This window comes from Mobula hypostoma, chromosome 3 (assembly GCF_963921235.1).
Source record: "Mobula hypostoma chromosome 3, sMobHyp1.1, whole genome shotgun sequence".
Classification (NCBI taxonomy): domain Eukaryota; kingdom Metazoa; phylum Chordata; class Chondrichthyes; order Myliobatiformes; family Myliobatidae; genus Mobula; species Mobula hypostoma.
Window position 1 is genome coordinate 40,535,117 of NC_086099.1, and position 21,200 is coordinate 40,556,316.

At 42.6% G+C, this 21,200-nt stretch overlaps 1 protein-coding gene across 1 annotated transcript in view; it reads right to left on the reverse strand.

Moving 5' to 3' along the window:
• LOC134343946 (molybdopterin synthase sulfur carrier subunit) overlaps positions 1 to 10,149 on the reverse strand; it is a 57,213-nt gene extending 47,064 nt beyond the window's left edge. The window contains exons 1-2 of the mRNA XM_063042911.1: positions 9,889 to 10,149; positions 30 to 151 (exon numbers count right to left, since the gene is read on the reverse strand). Of these exons, the coding sequence (XP_062898981.1) occupies positions 30 to 151; positions 9,889 to 9,900 (134 nt within the window). The 5' untranslated portion in view covers positions 9,901 to 10,149. The remainder of the gene's footprint in view (positions 1 to 29; positions 152 to 9,888) is intronic.
• Between the last annotated feature and the right edge of the window lie 11,051 nt (positions 10,150 to 21,200).

The window sequence follows — 21,200 nt, forward strand, 5'->3', positions numbered from 1 at the left end:
TTTCTTATGAAGATATCAAATTGCATTACCTGGGATGTTTCCTAACGATTTCCTCCCATAGTTGTAAAGAAGTAAGCTGATGTGGAACAGTAAGCACCTCAGAATGAATTCCTGAGAGTTCAGCACTCTTGGCAAAATACAGCACTGTAACCTGTTGTTAAAAGACAAGTATTTAATGCTGCAAAACTACAAATACTCAAAATGAAGAACTTATTTACCTATTCTCATGTGAAAAGAACTCAATGAAGAATAAGCACTTGTTATCAAATCAAGTGTGGACTTCTCAAATCATTTGTATATATAAAGTACATTTCAAAATATGTATTTTATCAGAAATATATTTTCAACAATTAATGCAAGGCTCCTAATAAAGGGTTTGTACTAAGATACTGGCCTCACTCTACACCCACCATTCTCTTAGTGTATATTATTTATGATATGTAAGTTCCTATTTAAGTATCAAAGATCCACATAAGACCATAAGACATAGGATCAGAATTAGGCCATTCGGCCTATTGAATCTGCTCTGCCATTCCTTCCTGGCTGATCTATTGTCCCTCTCAACCCCATTCTCCTGCCTTCACCCCCCTAACCTTTGATGCCCAGATTAATCAAGAACATATCAATCTCTGCCTTAAATATACCCAATGATTTGACCTACACAGCGATCTTTGGCAATAATTCCACACAGTCATAGCCTCTGGCTAAAGAAATTTTTCCTCAACTCGTTTTAAATAGATGTCCCTCTATTCTCAGGCTGTGCCTCTGGTCCTAGACACGCCACTAGAGGAAATATCCCCTCCACACCCACTGTATCTAGGCCATTCAATATTCAATAGATTTCTATGAGATCTCCCCTTATTCTTCTAAACTCTGTATACAGGTCCAAACCATCAAATGCTCCTCATATGTTAACCCGTTCATTCATGGAATCATTCTTATGAACCTCCTATAGACCTTGTCCAATGCCAGCACATCTTTTCTTAGATAAGTGACCCAAAACTACTCACAATACTCCAAGTGCAGTCTGACCAATGCTTTATAAAGCCTCAGCATTACGTCCTTGCTTTTGTATACTAGTTCTCTCAAAATTAATGTCGAAATTGCATTTGCCTTCCTTACCACTGACTCAACCAGCAAGTTAGCCTTTACGGAATCCTTCAAGAGGACTCCCAGATCCCTTTGCACCTGTTTTTTGAATTTAGAAAATAGTCCACTCCTTTATTCCTACTACCAAAATGCATAACCATGCACTTCCCAACATTATATTCCATCTGCCACTTCTTTGCCTATTCTCCCGATCTGCCAAAATCCTTCTGCAGACACCCTACTTCCTCAGCACAATCTGCCCCTCCAGCTATCTTTGATCATCCACAAACTTGGCCACAAAACTGTCAATTCCGTCATCCAAATAATTGACATATACAAGAAAAGAAGTGGTCCCAACACCGAACCCTGAGGCACACCACTAGTCACTGCCAGCCAACCAGAAAAGGCCCCATTTATTCTGACTCTTTGCCGTCTGCCAGTCAGCCAATCTTCTATCATGCTAGTACCTTCCCTGTAATATCATGGGCTCCTATCTTGTTGAGCAGCCTTATGTGTGGTACCTTGTCAAAGGCTTTCTGAAAATCCAAATAAACAACATCCACTGACTCTCCTTTGTCTATCCTGCCTGTTATTTTCTCAAAGAATTTCAACAGATTTGTCAGAATTAGAAACAGGTTTAATATCACCGGAATGTCACGAAATTTGTCAACTTAGCGGCAGCAGTGCAATGCAATACATGATAGAGAGGAAAAAAATGTGAATTACATACAAGTATATACATATAAATTAAATAAGTAGTGCAAAAATGGAAATAAAAGAAAGTAGTGAGGTTGTGTTCACAGGTTCAACGTGCATTCAGAAATCAGATGGTGGGGGGTTGGGGGAAGAATCATTAAGTGCGTGCCTTCATGTTTCTGTCCCTCTTTCCTGATGGTAGCAATGAGAACAAGTCATGACCTGGGTGATGGGGGTCCTTAATGTTGAATGCCGCCTTTTTCAGGGATCGCTCCTTGAAGATGTCCTGGATACAGTGGAGGTTAGTGCTCATGATGGAGCTGACTAAGCTTACAGCTGTCTGCAGCTTACTTCAATCCTGTGCAGTAACCCCTCCCTCGTACTAGACGGTGATGCAGCCATTTAGAATGCTCTCCAAAGTACAGGTGTAGAAAATAACAAGCGTTTTTGGAGACATACTAAAGCTTCTCAACTTCCTAATGAAATATAGCAGCTGTCATGCCTTCTTTGCAGTTGCATTGATATATTAGATCCAGGTTAGATCCTCAGAGATATTTACACCAAGGAATTTGAAAATGTTCACTCTCTCCACTTCTGATGCCTCTATGAGGACTGCTGTGTGTTCCCTCATCTTACCCTTTCTGAAGTCCACAATCAGTTCTTTGGTCTTACTGTTGTTGAGTGCAAGGGTGTTGCTATGACACTGCTCAACTAGCTGATATATCTCACTCCTGTGTGCCTTCTTGTCACCATTTGAAATTATGCCAACAATTGTATCATCGTCAAATTTATGGATGACATTTGAACTTTACCTAGCCACGCAGCCACGGGTGTAGAGTAGAGCAGTGGACTAAGCACATATCCCTGAAGTGCACCAGTGTTGATTGTCAATGAGGTGGAGATTTTGTTTCCTATCCACCCAGATCGTAGTCTACCAATTAAGAAGTGAAGGATCCAGTTGCAGAGGAAGGTATAGAAGCCCAGGTTCTGGAGATTTTCAATCAGAACTGCAGGAAACCATGCTCACTTCGGCCTACTATGAAATGGGACTCCAAGTACCCCGAAACTTCATCCCTAATTAACAGACTCCAACCATTGAAGTCAGGCTAATTAGTCTATCATTTCCTTTCTTCTGCCTGCCTCCGTTCTTAGAGTGGAGTGACCTTTGCAATTCTCCAGTCCTCCAGGACCATTCCAGAATCTAGTAATTCTTGAAAAATCATTACTAATGCCTCCACAATCTCCTTAGCTACCTCTTTCAGAACCCTGAGATGTAGTCCACCTGGTCCAGGTACCTTATGTACCTTCGAACTGTTCAGCTTCTCAAATGCTTTCTCCTTAGTAATAGTAACAACACTCACTTCTGACCCTTACATTCTCGCATTTCTGGCATTCTGCTAGTCTCTTCTACGGTGAAGACTGATGCAAAATACTTCATCAGCCAATTATTTGTCTCTCATTACTACCTCTCCAGCATCCTTTTCCAGTGATCTGATATCCACTCTCATCTCTCTTTTACTTTTCGTATATCTGAAAAAAACTTTTTGATCCTTTTATATTATTGGCTAGCTTACCTTTATATTTCATCTTTTCTCTCTCTTTATAGCTATTTAGTTGTCTTCTGTTGGTTTATAAAAGCTTCCCAATCCTCACTAATTTTTGCTATATTACGTGCCTTCTCTTTTAGTTTTATGCTATCTTTGACTTCCCTTGTTATCCACGGTTGCCTCATCCTCCCTTTAGAATATTTCTTCATCTTTGGGATGTATCCTTCCTGCACCTTCCAAATTGATCCTAGAAACCTGCCCATTGCTGTTCCGCCACCATGCCTGCGAGTATTCCCAACCAATCGACATTGGCCAGCTCCTCTCTCATCCTCCTGTAATTCCCTTTACTCCACTGTAATACTAATATATTTGGTTTCAGCTTCCTGGCCTTCACGTGTGGCATAGTTCTTATGCCAGGCGGAGCTGTTCTCACTGACAGGAGAAGGGGCAAAGGTGGGCCACTGGCACTTTAAAACCAGTTGCTCCAGGCAGATGGGGCTCATTAACCACGGATGGTAGCTCATCTACGAGAGGGAAAACTCCGATTTCAAACCTCCGCTGCCTTGCAGCTATACCCACTCAAGGGAAAGGCTTTGGGAGTAAACCCCCAAGGAAAAATCTGGAGTCGGAGTCCCGAAGGCAGCTGACTGCTGTATCCAGCACCAGCAAAGCAACTCCTGCGATGCTGCTGGCACCAAACTGTGTCGACTTTCGCCGTTCCTATGGACCTGTCATCAGCATGGAAAGGGGGATCCCACTGCATGGGCAACAGACGGATCTCCATATCAACTCTGCCCTGGCGCATGCCCTGGAGAGGCCACAAAACAGTAACTACCAGAGGCGCATGTACCCGTGGTCAACCACGACCAACGGAGGCCACCACCACTAGCTTCTCCTTCTCAAACTGCAGTGAATTCTATCATATTATATCACTGGCTCCTAAGCGCTCCTTTATCTTAAACTCCCTAATCAAATCAGGGTGAATACATAATACCCAACCCAGAAATATTGTTCCCCTATTGTGCTTAACCAGAAACTGCTCTAAAAAGTCATCTCGTGGACATTCTACAAATTCACTTTCTTGGGATCCAGCACCAACCTTATTTTCCTAATCTATCTGCATATTGAAATCCCCCATGACTATCGCCCTTTTTGAATGCCTTTTCTACCTCCCATTGCAATAAGTGTACTTAACATGATTAGAGCTCCATGCCTAAATGAACTCAAATATTATGAGAAAAGGTGAAAAGTTCTACATTTTTCAAGTGAATTTAATGGCTTTCAGTCTGAAGCATGTTGCAGAAATCAGAAAGCCACTTTAACCTTGCAAAAATAGTAAAAATATTTAATATTTTTAATTGTTCTATTGAAATGTTAATCAAATAGCAAACTAGTGATGTTAATTAGCAGTATAGAAGCAACAATTTAGTTTGTTTATATCCACATACCTAAGAGGGTAAGTAGTAGTTATAACCTCAACAGTAAAATTCAAGCAATTTTAAAAGTGCTATATTCTACTGATCCTCACAGTCTTTGCTCTCTCTAGCATTTTCACTTCCAAATACCCAAAATATCTACTCTTCCATTCCTGGTCTCTTATTCATTAGCAAATGCAACTACTCTATTATTGACACCTGAGCTTCAATTGCTAAGGCCTTACAGTACCTTGAAAAAGTATTCAGCCCCCACAACTATTTTCACATTTTACTGTCTCATTTTCTAAATCTAAGACCATAAGATATAGGAGCAGAATTAGACCACTTAGCAGGTATGCTCCACCATTTTATCATGGCTGATCCACTTTTTCTCGCAGCCCCAATCTCCTGCCTTCTCCCTATATCCCTTCAAGCCCTGGCTAATCAAGAATCTATCATCCTCACCTTAAATATAAAGATGTGGCCTCCACAGCTGCCTGTGGCAAAGAATTTCACAGATTCACCACTCTCTGGCTAAAGAAATTTCTCCTCATCTCTGTTTTAAAAGGATGTCCCGCTATTCTGAGGCTGTGTCCTCTGGTCTTATACTCTCCCACCATAGGAAACTTCCTCTCAATTCCACCTCATTCATCTGAATTCCAGTGAATACAGGCACAGAGCCATTAAACGCTCTTCATATGACAAGCCATTCAATCCTGGAATCATTTTTGTGAACCTCCTTGGAATCCTCTCCAGTTTCAGCACATCCTTTATAAGATATGGGGCCCAAAACTGCTCACAAAACTCCAAGTGAGGCCTCACCAGTGCTTTATCAAGCCTTACATTATATCCTTGTTTTAACTTCTAGTCCTCTCGTAATGAATACTAACATCACATTTGCCGCCTTCACCACAGATTCAACCTGCAAATGAACCTTTAGGGAATCCTGCATAAGTATTTCCAAGTCCCCTTGTGCCTCAGTTTGTTTGTATTTTCTCTCCATTTAGAAAATAGTCAACCCTCTCATTTCTTCCACTTAAGTGCCTGACTATACACTTCCCAACACTGTATTTCATCTGCCATTTTTGTGCCCATTCTCCTATTCAGTCTAAGTCCTTCAGTAGCCTCTCTGCTTCCTCAGAACTACCTGGCCCTCCACCTATCTTCATATCCTCTGTAAACTTTGCAACAAAGCCATCAATTTCATCATCCAAATCACTGACATATAACAAAAAAAAAACAGGTCCCAACTCAGACCCTACTAGTCACTGGCAGCCAACCATAAAAGGCTGCCTTTATTCCCACACTTTGCCTCCTGACAATCAGCCACTGCTTTATCCATACTAGAATCTTTCCTGTAATACCATGGGCTCGTAGCTTGTTAAGCAGCCTTATGTGTGGCACCTTGTCAAGGGCCTTCTGAGAATCCAAGTACAAACATCAACCGATTCTCCTTTGTCTATCCTACTTATTATTGTTTCAAAGAACATGCAGTATTTTGTTGACTATGGCCTATTTCATCATGAAATTATAAAAATATTTTGAAGTAAGATTTTTGAGCAAATCTATAAAACATTGTACACTATATCAAATCACAAGAAAAATTCCAAAACCTGTCAACAATTTACTAAAAATTAAAAACCAAAATTTTGAGTCTGAAAATGTCTTCATCCCCTTTTGTAATTACTGTGCTAAACTTCCTCAGGTGTAATACTACATATTACCTTACCAACTCACTCAATTCTTGATGTAGAAAACTGAAGGATCACCTGTTTCCAATAAATTCATAAGATAAGTACTCCCTCGCTCTGTAAGGTCCAACAGTATGGAAATCTTTCACCAGACCAAACCAAAATAAAGACAAAAGAGCATTCAAGACAAGTCAGGGAATTTATAATAGAAGAAATAGAAAGCACAGATCTGGGGAAGGGTACAAGTCCATTTGAAAGGCACTGAATATACCTCAGAGCTCAGTGCAGTCCATCATGAAAAAGTGGAAAAATTATGAAACCACGGCCACACTGCCAAGGTCTGGCTGCACAGACCCTTTGTTGCACTTTGTTGCAGGTGAAGAGTGGCGCTTGTAAGAGAGGCGCCTGTGATGCAACAGCCACTCTGAGTGAGCTACAGAAGTCAATGGCTGCAAATGAAGATGAAGATGAAGCATTGCCCAAAAGGGTGTTTATGAAAGAGTGGAAAGGAAGAAGTCCTGGCTAAAAAAAAAGCATATGCTGGCCCGTAAAGATTTTGTATGGTATCACTTAAAACATACTGTGAAGACGTGGAAGAAGGTTGGATAAAACTAAAGTGGAATTTTTTGGCCTTAACACTAAGCGGTACGTATAGCAAAAGTCCAATACAGTAGATCAAACAGGTGACACCATCCCTACTGAAAAGTATAGTGGAGGAGCATCATGCAATGGGGATGCTTTTTAGCAGCAGGGACTGTAAGTCTGGTCATGATTGATGGGAAGGTGAATGCTGCTAAATACAGAGAGATCCTGGATAAAAACCACCTGACCAGGGAGCAAGTTTGTCTTTCAACAGGACAGCAACCCAAAGCACACTGCCAGAGCAACCATGGAGTGGCTTCAAATGAAGAAAATTGATGTCCTTGAGTGACCCAGTCAGTCCTGAACTTAATTCGATCAAACATCTCTGGCAAGATCTCAAGACTGCTGTCCACCGCCACTCCCCAACTAATCTGGCACAACTTGAGCAATTTTGCAAGGAGGAATGCGTAAATCTTGCTCCACCACATTGTGCAAAACTAATAAAAATTTATCCAAAAAGACTACTGGCTGTAATAGCTGTGTGAAGTGGTTCCATTATGTACTTGGCAAAGTGGTGGGGGTGGGGGGGGGGGTGAATACTTTTGAACTGCTGACATTTCAGTTTTTGAATTTTTAGTTTTTCCCCAATTTTCTTGGGGGCTCTACTGTGAAAAAAGGGCCATTTGATTCACAAATAAAAATTCTCTGTCAAAATCCCTGATTGTAATACTTGTTTCTGTGAACAAGGGGTTGGGGGCTGAATACTTTACAAGGCACTTTATGTTCTGGTTTTCTCTCACTAAACTCCTCTGTCCACCAATCTTTCTCTTTGAAGGAATTCCATAAGACCTACCTTTATGACCAAGCTTTCAATATCTATCCTAACACCCTCATGCTTTTTGAGGTAAATCAAATGTAATTTTGTTTTATATATTTCTGTGAAGTATGGGGGGGATTACCATATCTACAATACACAAATATAAATTGTTGTTTATATAAAGAAGTGTCTCTTATGTATCTTTAAGTATCTCTCTGAGACAGAGAAAAAGATGACAGCTTACAGGCAACTTTTTGATGTGATCCAGAAGGTTAAGACAAAATGGATCAGAGGCTAGCTGTCAAACTGGATGCAAAAAAGGCTTGAAAATTGCAAAGAAGGTTGTTTAAGAATGCAACGGGATATAGATCAGCTGGGAAGTTGGGTGAAGCAGAAGCAAATGGAATTTAACCAGACAAGTGTGAGACAACATGAACAAAGTGCTGGAAAAACTCAGCAATCAGGCAACATCTATGCGGATGTATCAAAACCCTTCATCAGGACTGAAAAGGAAGGAGAATGAAGCCAGGAAGTCAAATTCTGGTAGGGGACTTAGAGTAAATGGTAAGGACCTTGGGAGTATTGATGTACATACAGAATTCAGGATGTAAATCCATAGCTCACTGAAAGTAGCAACATGGGTGAGGAGGATAGTGAAAAAAGCATTTAGTGTACAGTACTTTCCTTAATTCCTGGCATTGAGTGTAAGAGTTATGATGTCACATTGCAGTTGCACAAAACATTGGGTAGACTAAATAGAGAATGTGGTGACTATAAAGCTAGTGCAGAAGACATCAGGGTGCAGCCTGGAACAGAGGGCTGTAGTAAGGTTGGGTTTATTCTCACTACAGTACAGGAGACTGAGGAAGCTACCTTTTACAAAGTTATGAAAGGCACGCTCAAGAATTTTTTCCCCAGGGCAGCAGTGTCTAGAACTAGAAGCCTGATGTTTAAGGTGAAAGGTGAGAGGGGAAACATGAGGGGCAAGTTTTTCCACAAAGAAGATGGTGCATATCTGGATCAAGTTCCCAGAGGAGTTGGTGGAAGCAGGTACAACATTTAAAAGGTATTTGGACAGGTAAATGGGTTAAGATAAAACAGAGATAGACACAGGCCTAATGCAGCCAAATAAAATTAGGGTAGAAAGGCATCACCATCAGCAGTGACATAGTGAACTGAAAGAGCCAGACTTAAGGCTGTATATTTCTATGATTCTATACCTGTATTTGTTTAATGCTTGGATAGTCAATGATGCACTTTGATAAAACATTCTAAATTGTGATGATGTACAGCAAAGTAATGGGAGGCATTAATTATCCTGTAAACTTTATGTAATGCACAAGGCATTCCAAATCAATTATTTGTTCTTTATCATTCAAAGATCAAGTTATTTCTGAAACTTTTATTTATAACTTTCACAAAAAGCTCTCATTGCTTCATGTTTTGTTCATGCTGAACGGTAACAATCTACCCCCAACAAAAAATACATTTTTTTAAAAATCAGCAGTGATTTAAAGGACTGCCATATAACAGCTACTAGCTCAGTGACTTTGAGAAACATTAACCCGGAATGCAGGGATATCAGGAATCACAAGAACTGTTACAGCCCCATATCCCTGCAATATGCGATTTTTGCCCAGGAGCCAACTTACGAGTGGTAAAAATATTTATTAATCGAATGGCGCACCCTTAATATTGTAGGAAAGGCAAAATATTAAGTACCGACTGCAGGTCAGCCTGAGCGCCAAAGTAAACCGAGGGGATTCCGAGCATGTTCATTCATTCCCCAAAAATCCCAGCCGTACGGCTTACCTGCCCCATACTTTCCACAGACCCGCCGTCGGGAGCCTTCGGTGCTGTGAAGTCGGAGCGGCTGAAGGCCTCGACGGCGGAGGAGATGGGGCCAGCTTTAACGCGAGACAGCGCGGGCCAGCTCCGCGCGTCTCACAAATCCAGCTCCAGGCTGCGCAGGCTGCCAAAAGGAGCAGCTCCGGTGAGGCGCCGGTTGTCAGCTGGTGTCTGTGGGCGAACGCCGGGGTCCTGGGCCTTACCTGGGCGGTCATTCAGAAGACTTGGAAACCGCACCTTCTGCCAAAATCGATCAGCGAACAACCGGGCTCAGACTCGTCCAGCTCTCGTGCCTCTTCCTGAGAGAGAAGTACTCTTCCGGCTACTTTCAGATGTCACAACATTGGAAAAAAAACAAATATTGCGGGGGGGGGGGTGGAAAAGTAGATTTAATCAAAATCAAAAGGAAGCAACGCCAGACCAAAGGGTGTGTTTACTGACATGACTTGTTATTTGTGGAAAGTGGAGGCTTGCCAACCCCTGGCCAGAGTCTTTGGAAGAGCTGCGTGTATCGCTGTCATCAGGTCACTCCTGTGGCTACTGATAACAGACATTTACAACGATATTCCTTCATTCCACCCCGTGCTAGTTTGTGCTCTGTCAGGTGAAACTTAGTTAATGGCTGTTCCGCTCTATTCCGTTTTAACTCGTGAATTCAGGAACAGATGAAGGTGTAAAAAGAGCAGGAGATACAGCAACCGGACGCAGCCATGGGGTGTACAAATTCTGCAAAACTGTCAAGATGATCTGCAGCCCAAACGCCTTGGGTTTGTCCACGAAGAGAGAAAACAAAACACAAAGGAGTTAATGACAGTCAACTGCCTAGCATTAATCTGGGCATTGTGTTCAGACACCGCAAAGTAGATGCCAGCCCAGTAGACCTTGCAAAATCCTCATCACAGTAATCTAGGAGATTCTAAATAGTGTGAACTTTCCCACAGACTAGTCAAGCAATAGGCCTCATAGTCATGCTCACAAAATTTTACCTTGCAGTTTGTTAGATGCTGCATCACAATCCCTCAGTACCACAAGTCCCAACAGAAAAGTACAAGTGAGAGGGAGTACCCTTGGAGTCGCCAACCTTGATCCCAGACCTCATGGTTCAAGATCACTCAAATGGAAATGGATATGGAAGAGTCTTAAAGGTTGATAGTCTCCAATGGAGAACAAATAGCAAAAGGGGCACCCAGTATTCCAAATCAGCCATCCAATCGCCCCATCGAGCTCCACCTGCAGTGGTACAAAATGGTACACCCTACAGTCCCACACAGGTAATCTCAGAATGCACAGAACTGCAGTGAAAATAAGTCATTATGTATGCATAGGAGACTGCCTGAGAAAGTAATTTAATTCACAACATTCTGTATGATGGTACAGACTAGATTTCTGGCCATCTTGTGATATATCCAAACAACTGCAGTCTTCTTTTTTGCATGACCTTTAACAATGGTTCATGGGTTCCAATTTATTGCAAGATTTTCTTGGTGTGAAGATAATGATCTGCAGCTTGGTATATAAATAAATCCTATCTGTATGCAAGCCATGCAAGAATCTACTATCACAACACATTACAAATTCTCTTCAAATGTCTGTTAAATATAAAACATAGTAGAGATGACCACAACGTGCAGTAATTGTAAACACTATTAGTGAAATAGTGGTGCATGTTCCAACACTAAGTAGCTTTAATATTTACCCAGCTGCTGAATATTGTCTATCCTTACTATCATTTTAGCCCTTGGCTGCTGGTTCCTGAAAAAATTGAAAATCCTCTGGTTTACCACTACTGTTGCCAGTTTGTATTTTCCCAGTTCATTCTAGACAATTCTTCCTTCATATCCTTCTGACACTATTAAGGGCACTGGCTCTCAACTTGAAATGAGAGTGGAAACATGTGCGTGGAGTTGGAGGAGGTAGCGGAGGTAATTAATGAATACTTTGCTTCTGTATTCAGCAGTGTAAAGGACCTTGGCAATTGTGGGGATGACTTAAAGTGGACTGAAACACTTGAGTGTATTGACATCAAGAAAGAGGATGTGTTGGAGCTTTTGAAATGTATTAAGTTAGATAAGTCACTGGGACCAAATGAGATATAGCCCAGGCTACTGTGGGAAACAAGGGAGGAGATTGCTGAGCCTCGTGATGATCTTTGCATCATCAATAGGGACGGGAGAAGTACCAGAGGATTGGAAGATTGCAAACGTTGTTCCCTTGTTCAAGAAAGGGGGAAAAGATAACCCAGGAAATTATAAACCAGTGAGTCTTACTTCAGTCGTGGGCAAGTTGTTGATGAAAATCCTGAGAGACAGGATTTATGAACATCTGGAGAGACATAATCTGATGAGGGAGAATCAGCATGGCTTTGTCAAGGGCAGATCATGCCTATGGACCTGACTGAATTCTTTGAGGATGTACCAAAACACATTAATGAAGGTAGAGCAGTAGATGTAGTGCAGTGGTCCCCAACCACCGGGCTGCAGACCGGTACCGGGCCTCAAAGCATGTGCTACCGGGCCGCGAGGAAACGATATGATATGGCGATATGAAACAATATGAATCAGCTGCACCTTTCCTCATTCCCTGTCACGCACTGTTGAACTTGAAATAACCTACCAAATCATATCAAATAACACATAAAACCCTAAAGTAACGCTAACATATAGTAAAAGCAGGAATGAGATGATAAATACACAGCCTATATAAATTAGAAATAATGTATGTGCAATGTAGTTTCACTTAACAGAATCAGGAAGATTAAGCCAAAACCGATTTGTAGAAAAAAAATCAGCATGTACACGCATGCGCACACAGGTGTCCGCGAAAGGCTTCATGGTCATGGTAGCCTTTCTCGGGGTAAACACAAGTGTCCCGTGTTTGACTGCTACTGTTGGCCCTTATTTGGGAGTGAGAAAGTTGGCAACCCTACTTGAACACCACCCCCGTCGGCCGGTCCACAGGAATATTGTCAATATTAAACCGATCTGTGGTGCAAAAAAGGTTGGGGACCCCTGATGTAGTGTATATGGATTTCAGTAAGGCATTTGATAAGGTTCCGCATGGGATCCAAGGAGACCTTACTTTGTGGATCCAGAATTGGCTTGACCACAGAAGGCAAAGGGTTGTTGCGGATGGTTTGTATTCTGCATGGAGGACGGTGACCAGTGGTGTTCCACAGGGATCTGTTCTGGGACCCCTCCTCTTTGTGATTTTTATAAATGACCTGGATGAGGAAGTAGAAGGGGGGGTTAGTAAGTTTGCTAATTATACAAAAGTTGGAGGTGTTGTGAAAAGTCTGGAGGGTTGTCAGAGGTTACAGCAGGACATTGATAGGATGCAGAATTGGGTTGAGAAGTGGCAGATGGAGTTCAACCCAGATAAGTGTGAAGTAGTTTATTTAGTTAGGTCAAATTTGAAGACAGAGTATAATATTAATGATAAGACTCTTGGTATTGTGGAGGATCAGCGAGATCTTGGGGTCCATGTCCATAGGACACTCAAAGCTGCTGTGCAGGCTGACAGTATGGTTAAGAAGGCGTACGGTGTGTTGGCCTTTATCAATCGTGGGATTGAGTTCAAGAGCCGTGAGGTAATGTTACAGCTATATAAGACCTTAGTTAGATCCCATTTGGAGTACTGTGTTCAGTTCTGGTCACCTCATTACAGGAAGGATGTGGATGCTCTAGAGAGAATGCAGAGGAGATTTACAAGGATGTTGCCCGGATTGGAGAGCACGCCTTATGAGAAAAGGTTGAGTGAACTTGGCCTTTTCTCCTTGGAGTGATAGAGAATGAGAGGTAACCTGATAGAGGTGTATAAGATGATGAGAGGCATTGATCATATGGATATAGACGCTTTTTCCCAGGACTAAAATGGCTAACATGAGGGGGCATAGTTTTAAGGTGCTTGGAAGTAGGTACAAGGGGGAATGCAGAGGTAAGATTTTCACACAGAGAGTGGTGGGTGCGTGGAATGCACTGTCAGCGAAGGTGGTAGAGGTGGATATGACAGGGTCTTTTAAGAGACTCTTACATAGGTACATGGAGCTTAGCAAAATAGAGGGCTATGCGGTAGGGTAATTCTAGGCAGCTTCTAGAGTAGGTTACATGGTCGGCACAACATCGTGGGCTGAAGAGCCTGTAATGTGCTGTAGATTTTCCATGTGAAGTGTTTCTGGGATTACTTCTTGGTGCAGCATGTTATGGAACCTATCAATGGGACAAGCTATTCTGGATTTGATCGTATGTAACAAAATGGGATTCATAACAGATTTAATGAGTAATGATCACAATGCAGTAGTTCAATGTAGTAAAACATGTAAACATAGAACATGCTCAGTGCTGGGGAGGACTATGATGGACTGGGCTGTGCAGTATTCACTACTCTCTGTAGACTTTTCTGTTCTTGGACATTGGACTTTCCATACCAGGCCATGATGCAACCATTCAGGATAGTCTCCACTGTGCATCTATAGAAGTCTGTCAAAGTTTCAGGTGAAATGCCAAATCTGCTCAAACTTCTAGAAAGTAGAGACCCTGCCATGCCTTCTTTGTAATGGCACTTACACACTGGTCCCAGGACAGATCGTCCAAAATGGTAACACCAAAGAATTTAAAGTTATTGTCCCTCTCCTCCTCTGAATATGATGTTAGTCAATAATCATCTCTTTGGGTTTGCTGACATTCAGTGAGGGGCTGTTGTTGTGGCACAAATCAACCGGATTTTCAGTCTCCCTCCTATATGCAATTCATCACCACTCTTGATTTGGCCAATAACAATAACAGTGGTGTCATCAGAAATAATTAGACATAGCATTAGCCTCGAAGTCATAAGCATAAAGCAAATAGTGCAGGAAGCTAAGCAAACAGGCTTGTGGTGCCCTTGTACTGATAGAGATTGCCAATCCAAACTGACTAGGGTCTGCAAGTGAGGAAATCAAGTATCGAGGTGCACAAGGAGGTATCGAGGCCTAGGTCTTGGAGCTTATTGATTATTTACAAGGGGTTGATAGTGTTGAATGCAGAGCAGTAGTCAATGAAGAGCATCCTGGAGTATGCATCTTTATTTTCCAGATGTTCCAGGGCTGAATGAAGAGCCAATGAATTGGTAGCTGCTGTTGACCTGTGATGATGGTAGGCAAATATGAGTGGATCCAAGTTGCTCCTCAGGCAATAGCTGATAGGCTTCATGACCAACCGGGTCAAAGCACTTTATCACAGTGGATGTAAGTGCTACTGGATGTAGTCACTGAGGCAGGTTACCATGTTCTTCTAGAGCAGCAGCGTGATTAAAGCCCGCTTGAAGCAGATCGGTGCCTCAAACTGCTGAAACAAGAGGTTAGCTTGTTGATTAGCACAGGTCTTCAGTACTCGGTCAGGTGCACTGCCTGGGCCAGAAGATGCTTTCCATGGGATCACCGTCCTAAAGGATACTCTCACATCGTCCTTGGAGATTGAAGTCACAAGGTCATCAAGGGCTGTGGGAGTTAATGAAGGTGCGTGCATGTTCTGTCTGTCAAAGCTAACATAAAAGGCATTGACCTCAAATGGGAGCAAAAACTTGTTGTCACATATGTAGCTTGATTTTAGTTTGCAGGAGGTTATAGCATTCAAGCCCTGCTGCAGGTGTTGAGCATCCTTCTGTGATTCAAGTTGTTCTGGAATTGCCACTTCGCATGAGAGATTGAGTTCTCAGTGCTATTCACCCGCAATCCCATCTCTGCAGTAGTTCAAAGTAAATTTATTATCAAAGTACATAAATGTCACCATATACAACTCGGAGATTAATTGTCTTAAGGCATATTCAATAAATCCATAATAAAATAATAACCATAGTATAATCATTGAAAGTCTACATCAAACACAAGGAAACCTGCAGATGCTGGAATTTCAAGCAACACACATAAAAGTTGCTGGTGATTGCAGCAGGCCAGGCAGCATCTCTAGGAAGAGATACAGTCAACGTTTCGGGCTGAGACCCTTCGTCAGGACTAACTGAAAGAAGAGCTAGTAAGAGATTTGAAAGTGGAAGGAGGAGGGGGAGATCCGAAATGATAGGAGAAGACAGGAGGGGGAGGGATGGAGCCAAGAGCTGGACAGTTGATTGGCAAAAGGGATATGAGAGGATCATGGGACAGGAAGCCTAGGGAGTAAGAAAGGGGGAGGGGGGAAACCCAGAGGTTGGGCAAGGAGTATAGTGAGAGGAACAGAGGGAGAAAAAGGAGAGAGAGAAAAAAAGAATGTGTGTGTATAAATAAATAAACGGATGGGGTACGAGTGGGAGGTGGGGCATTAGCAGAAGTTTGAGAAGTCAATGTTCATGCCATCAGGTTGGAGGCTACCCAGACAGAATATAAGGTGTTGTTCTTCCAACCTGAGTGTGGCTTCATCTTTACAGTAGAGGAGGCTGTGGATAGATATATCAGAATGGGAATAGGACGTGGAATTAAAATGTGTGGCCACTGGGAGATCCTGCTTTCTCTGGCGGACAGAACGTAGGTGTTTAGCGAAATGATCTCCCAGTCTGCGTCGGGTCTCGCCAATATATAGAAGGCTGCATCGGGAGCACTGGACGCAGTATATCAACCCAGCCGACTCACAGGTGAAGTGTCGCCTCACCTGGAAGGACTGTCTGGGGCCCTGAATGGTAGCGAGGGAGGAAGTGTAAGGGCATGTGTAGCACTTGTTCCATTTACAAGGATAAGTGCCAGGAGGGAGATCGGTGGGGAGGGATGGGGGGGACGAATGGACAAGGGAGTCGCGTAGGGAGCGATCCCTGTGGAAAGCAGAGGTGGGGGGGAGGGAAAGATGTGTTTAGTAGTGGGATCCCGTTGGAGGTGGTGGAAGTTACGGAGAATTATATGTTGGACCCGGAGTCTGGTGGGGTGGTAGTTGAGGTCAAGGGGAACCCTATTCCTAGTTTGGTGGCGGGAGGATGGAGTGAGAGCAGATGTACGTGAAATGGGGGAGATGCGTTTGAGAGCAGAGTTGATGGTGGAGGAAGGGAAGCCCCTTTCTTTAAAAAAGGAGGACATTTCCTTCGTCCTGGAATAAAAAGCCTCATCCTGACAGCAGATGCGGCTGAGACGGAGGAATTGCGAGAAGGGGATGGCATTTTTGCAAGAGACAGGGTGAGAAGAGGAATAGTCCAGATAGCTGTGAGAGTCGGTAGGCTTATAGTAGACATCAGTAGATAAGCTGTCTCCAGAGATAGAGACAGAAAGATCTAGAAAGGGGAGGGAGGTGTCAGAAATGGACCAGGTAAACTTGAGGACAGGGTGAAAGTTGGAGGCAAAGTTAATGAAGTCAACGAGCTCAGCATGCATGCAGGAAGCAGCGCCAATGCAGTCGTCGATGTAGCGAAGGAAATGTGGGGTCAGTTACCAGAATAGGTTTGAAACATAGATTGTTCTACAATGCCAACAAAAAGGCAGGCATAGCTGGGACCCATACGGGTGCCCATGGCTACACCTTTAGTTTGGAGGAAGTGGGAGGAGCCAAAGGAGAAATTATTAAGAGTAAGGACTAATTCCGCTAGACAGAGCAGAGTGGTGGTAGAGGGGAACTGGTTAGGTCTGGAATCCAAAAAGAAGCGGAGAGCTTTGAGACCTTCCTGATGGGGGATGGAAGTATATAGGGACTGGACATCCATGGTGAAAATAAAGCGGTGGGGGCCAGGGAATTTAAAATCATCGAAAAGTTTCAGAGCGTGAGAAGTGTCATGAACATAGGTAGGAAGGGATTGAACAAAGGGGGATAAAACAGTGTCAAGATATGCAGAAATGAGTTCGGTGGGGCAGGAGCGAGCTGAGATAATGGGTCTACCTGGACAGGCAGGTTTGAGGATCTTGGGTAGGAGGTAGAAACGGGAAGTGCGGGGTGTGGGAACTATAAAGTGTGCAAGATCCCCTGAACGGATAAAGTCGGTGATGGTGCGGGAGACAATGCAACAACTCGCGGATACCTCCTCTTATTTACCCCTCGATCATGACCCCACTAAGAAGCACCAGGCCATTGTCTCCCACACCATCACCGACTTTATCCACTCAAGGCATCTCCCATCCACTGCTACCAGCCTTATAGTTCCCACACCCCGCACTTCCTATTTCTACCCTTCATCAGGACTGGAAAAAAAGATGAGAAGCCATGGTAAGAAGTTGGGGGTGAGAGGAGGAAGAAGTACAAGGTGGTAAGTGATAGGTAAAACCAGGGGCCAGGGAGGGATGAAGTAAAGAGCTGGGAAGTTGACTGGTGAACAATATAAAGAGCTGGAGAAGGGAGAATCTGATAGAAGACGGTAGAAGACCATGGAAGAAAGGGGAGGGGAAGGAGCACCAGAGGAGGTGATGGGCAGGTAAAGAGATAAGGTGAGGGCAGTTAAACAGGAATGGTAAAGGAGAGTGGTGGGGCGGGCAATTACCAGAAGTTCGAGAAATCGATGTTCATGACATCAGATTGGAGGCTATCCAGATGGAATATAAGGTATTGCTCCTAATACTGAGTGTGGCCTCACTGGGCCAGTTGAGAAGGCCATGGACGGAAATGTCAGAATGGGACTGGGACTGGGACTGAGTGGCCACTGGGAGATCCCACTTTTTCTGGTGGACGGAACATAGACACTCGGTGAAGCCATCTCCCAATGTACATCGGGTCTCACTGATATAAAGGAATTCTCACCGGGATCACCCGTTACAGTAGATGACTCCAACAGTCTCACAGCTGAAGTGTCGCCTCACCTGGAAGGACTGTTTGGGGCCCTGAATCGTAGTGAGAGGGGAGGTATAGGGGTAGCTGAGGCATTTGTTCCACTTGCAAGGATAAGAACCAGATGGAGATCAAATGGACAACGGAGCCATGTAGGGAGCAATCCCTGCAGAAAGCGGAAAGTAGAAAGAGAAAGATGTGCTTGGTGATGGGATCCCATTGGAGGTGTAGAACTTACGGAGAATTATGTGCTGGACACAAAGTCTGGTGGAGAGGTAGGTGAGGACAAGAGGAAACTTATCCCTGATGGGGTGGCAGAGGTTTGCTGACCCTCTCCACCTCTGATCTCCAATGAGGACTGGCTCATGAATCTCTGGTTTCCTTCTCCTGAACATATTAAATCAAAAGTGCTTATTTTTACTCGTGCTGTCAGTTCATCTATCTTGTTGTAAATGTTGTGTGCATTCAGATAAAGAACCTGAAGCTTTGACTTCAATTTTTGCCACATGCTTTTCCTTAAATTTTCTGCAGCTCCCTTACTCCAACAGAAGTTGCAAATAATTGACTGCTACTTGCGTCACTAAACAATTTTTCATGCTGGTGGTCCTCCTCGTGAGCCAAAGCCTTTCACACAAAATTGTACCATGAGCTTTCTTTTAGTACAGGAATTTAATGTTGTATATTTGTTCTGTGGCATTTTACTTGCTTTGATCCCAGAAGCACCATACTTTGGTAAAACACACTGTATTTCTCTTGTGTAAGTTTTATTTTCTGTAAGCAGTTTTCCTTCCTTAACATCTGTTGTAATTTTTCATGCCTGTGTACTGTAATTACTCTCTTCAGACCTTCAAGTGTGTTTTATGCTGTTATTGTTTTAAATTTTTTTTCATACCTATCAAGAGTATAACTTTCTTTCTTTAGTCCATTCTACACAATGCTGGTTTTGGCATGCAGTCTGCAGAATTCTGAACATAACGTGTAGCATTCAGGATTTATCATACTTTAATATTTTCACAGTATGCTTATTCATTCTTGGATCTCTTAAGCACATCATCTCTTCTTTCTCTGATTACCCAAATAAATCTAAAAGTAATGTTTTGTAACTATTATCCTAGGAAGTGATTCAAATGTAAGTTAAAAGTCTATGGCTTTGTGGGATCTTTGGGACTTTCTTGCTCACACTTAACTCATGGTAAATTATTATTTGCAATGTTCCTCAGTTCCATAATACTGTCATCATTATTAGTTTGTTTTCACTGCCAATATCAGCAAGTGATCTGATCTTATCCAGGTTAATAATTGAACAGAATTGATTAGCCATGAGAATGTGCCCCATTTGATCCTGGCAGATGTCATCACAAAACAACCATGTCATTCTTTTTGTTGATTAATGTGGGTAAACCAATTTGCCTGTATAAAGGTATACAGTAATATAAATTCTGACAATCGCAGCCCTCCAACATTAGTTTTATTCCGTACATTATCCCTAACCTGTATGTGCTTAGGTACCAACTTTCATGTTCCAGTCACCATGTAAAGCAAGCATATTTTTCTTTGATGTTTGTGTTTGTTGCAAAGTAAAGGGTAAAGGGTAATCAAGTGTTTTTGTATTAGGAACCAAACACCTCTTATGACCACTTTCATCTTCGCTATACAAAATCTAGTTTCCCTCACCTGTTAGCAAGTTCTATGCAAGCTCTGAAAATTCCATTTGTAACTGTTCAAATTAACAGCAGGTTCTTGAAGCTTGCCTACACAAAATGCTGAAGAAATTCAGTAGGTCAGGCAGCATCTATGGAGGAGAATAAATAGTCAACGTTTCTGAAACATTCATTGATGCTGCCTGACCTACTGAAATCCTCCAGCATTTTGTGTGTGTTGGTCAAGATTTCCAGCACATGCAGAATCTCTTGCGCATTCTAGTTTACCTGTTGTATACAGTGTTCTCAGGTTACAGAGATCTTATTTAGTGAAGTTGGTTCTTGAATCAGTAGCACCTATGACCTATCTACAGTGGATGTTCTAAATAGAGGAGGACAGAGAGTAGAATTTTTTTTTGAATTCATCATTCTCAAAAACAGTTAAGAATGGAGTCAGTATTCACCAAATCTTGCCCTGTCTGGTATGAAGTCCGATATGTTTCAGTCTGGAGTACTTTGAGAAGTCCTTATTTTCAGCCTTGGTGATCCCCAGTCTCCATCCGCACCCAGAGTATGTCCAGTTATGGACATCCTGACCATAGAAGCTACTTACATCATATCAGGTAACAAATCAACAGTTGCTTGGCATGTTAATGTTGGTGATTTGATCATTGCAGTCATCCTTTGCAATGGCCACACAAACACAAAGTGCTAGCTATTGGGAGAGTAGGTAGTTTGAGCACTATTGACCAAGACCAACAATTGATGATTGCAGTAGTTCCAGCAAAAGATGCATAAAGACTGAGAAGGCAGTGTTGGAGAGGGAAGAAAGCAGAATCATGGTGAGAAGTAGAGAAATGCACAGAAGAAAGTGCAAACTGAGAGGCAAAGTAAAACACAACGGGAGTGGGAATCATAAATGAGGAGAAGAACTGGAAAACAAATGGAAGAAAAGCTAAATAAGGGAGAGGGTAAATTGATGAATGTAGCATGCATCATATCCCAGATCATGCTTTCATCGGCAATGCCAGGGCAGGGAGACAAGTGGACCCCTCCCAAGGTTTCCAAGGTTGACTTAATATCTAATTCATGGCAACTTTTTCAAGTTCCAGATGTATCTTATCTGACCACTTCAAATTTTAGAAGGAAGGTAAAAGATTTCTCAATATTTTTTGT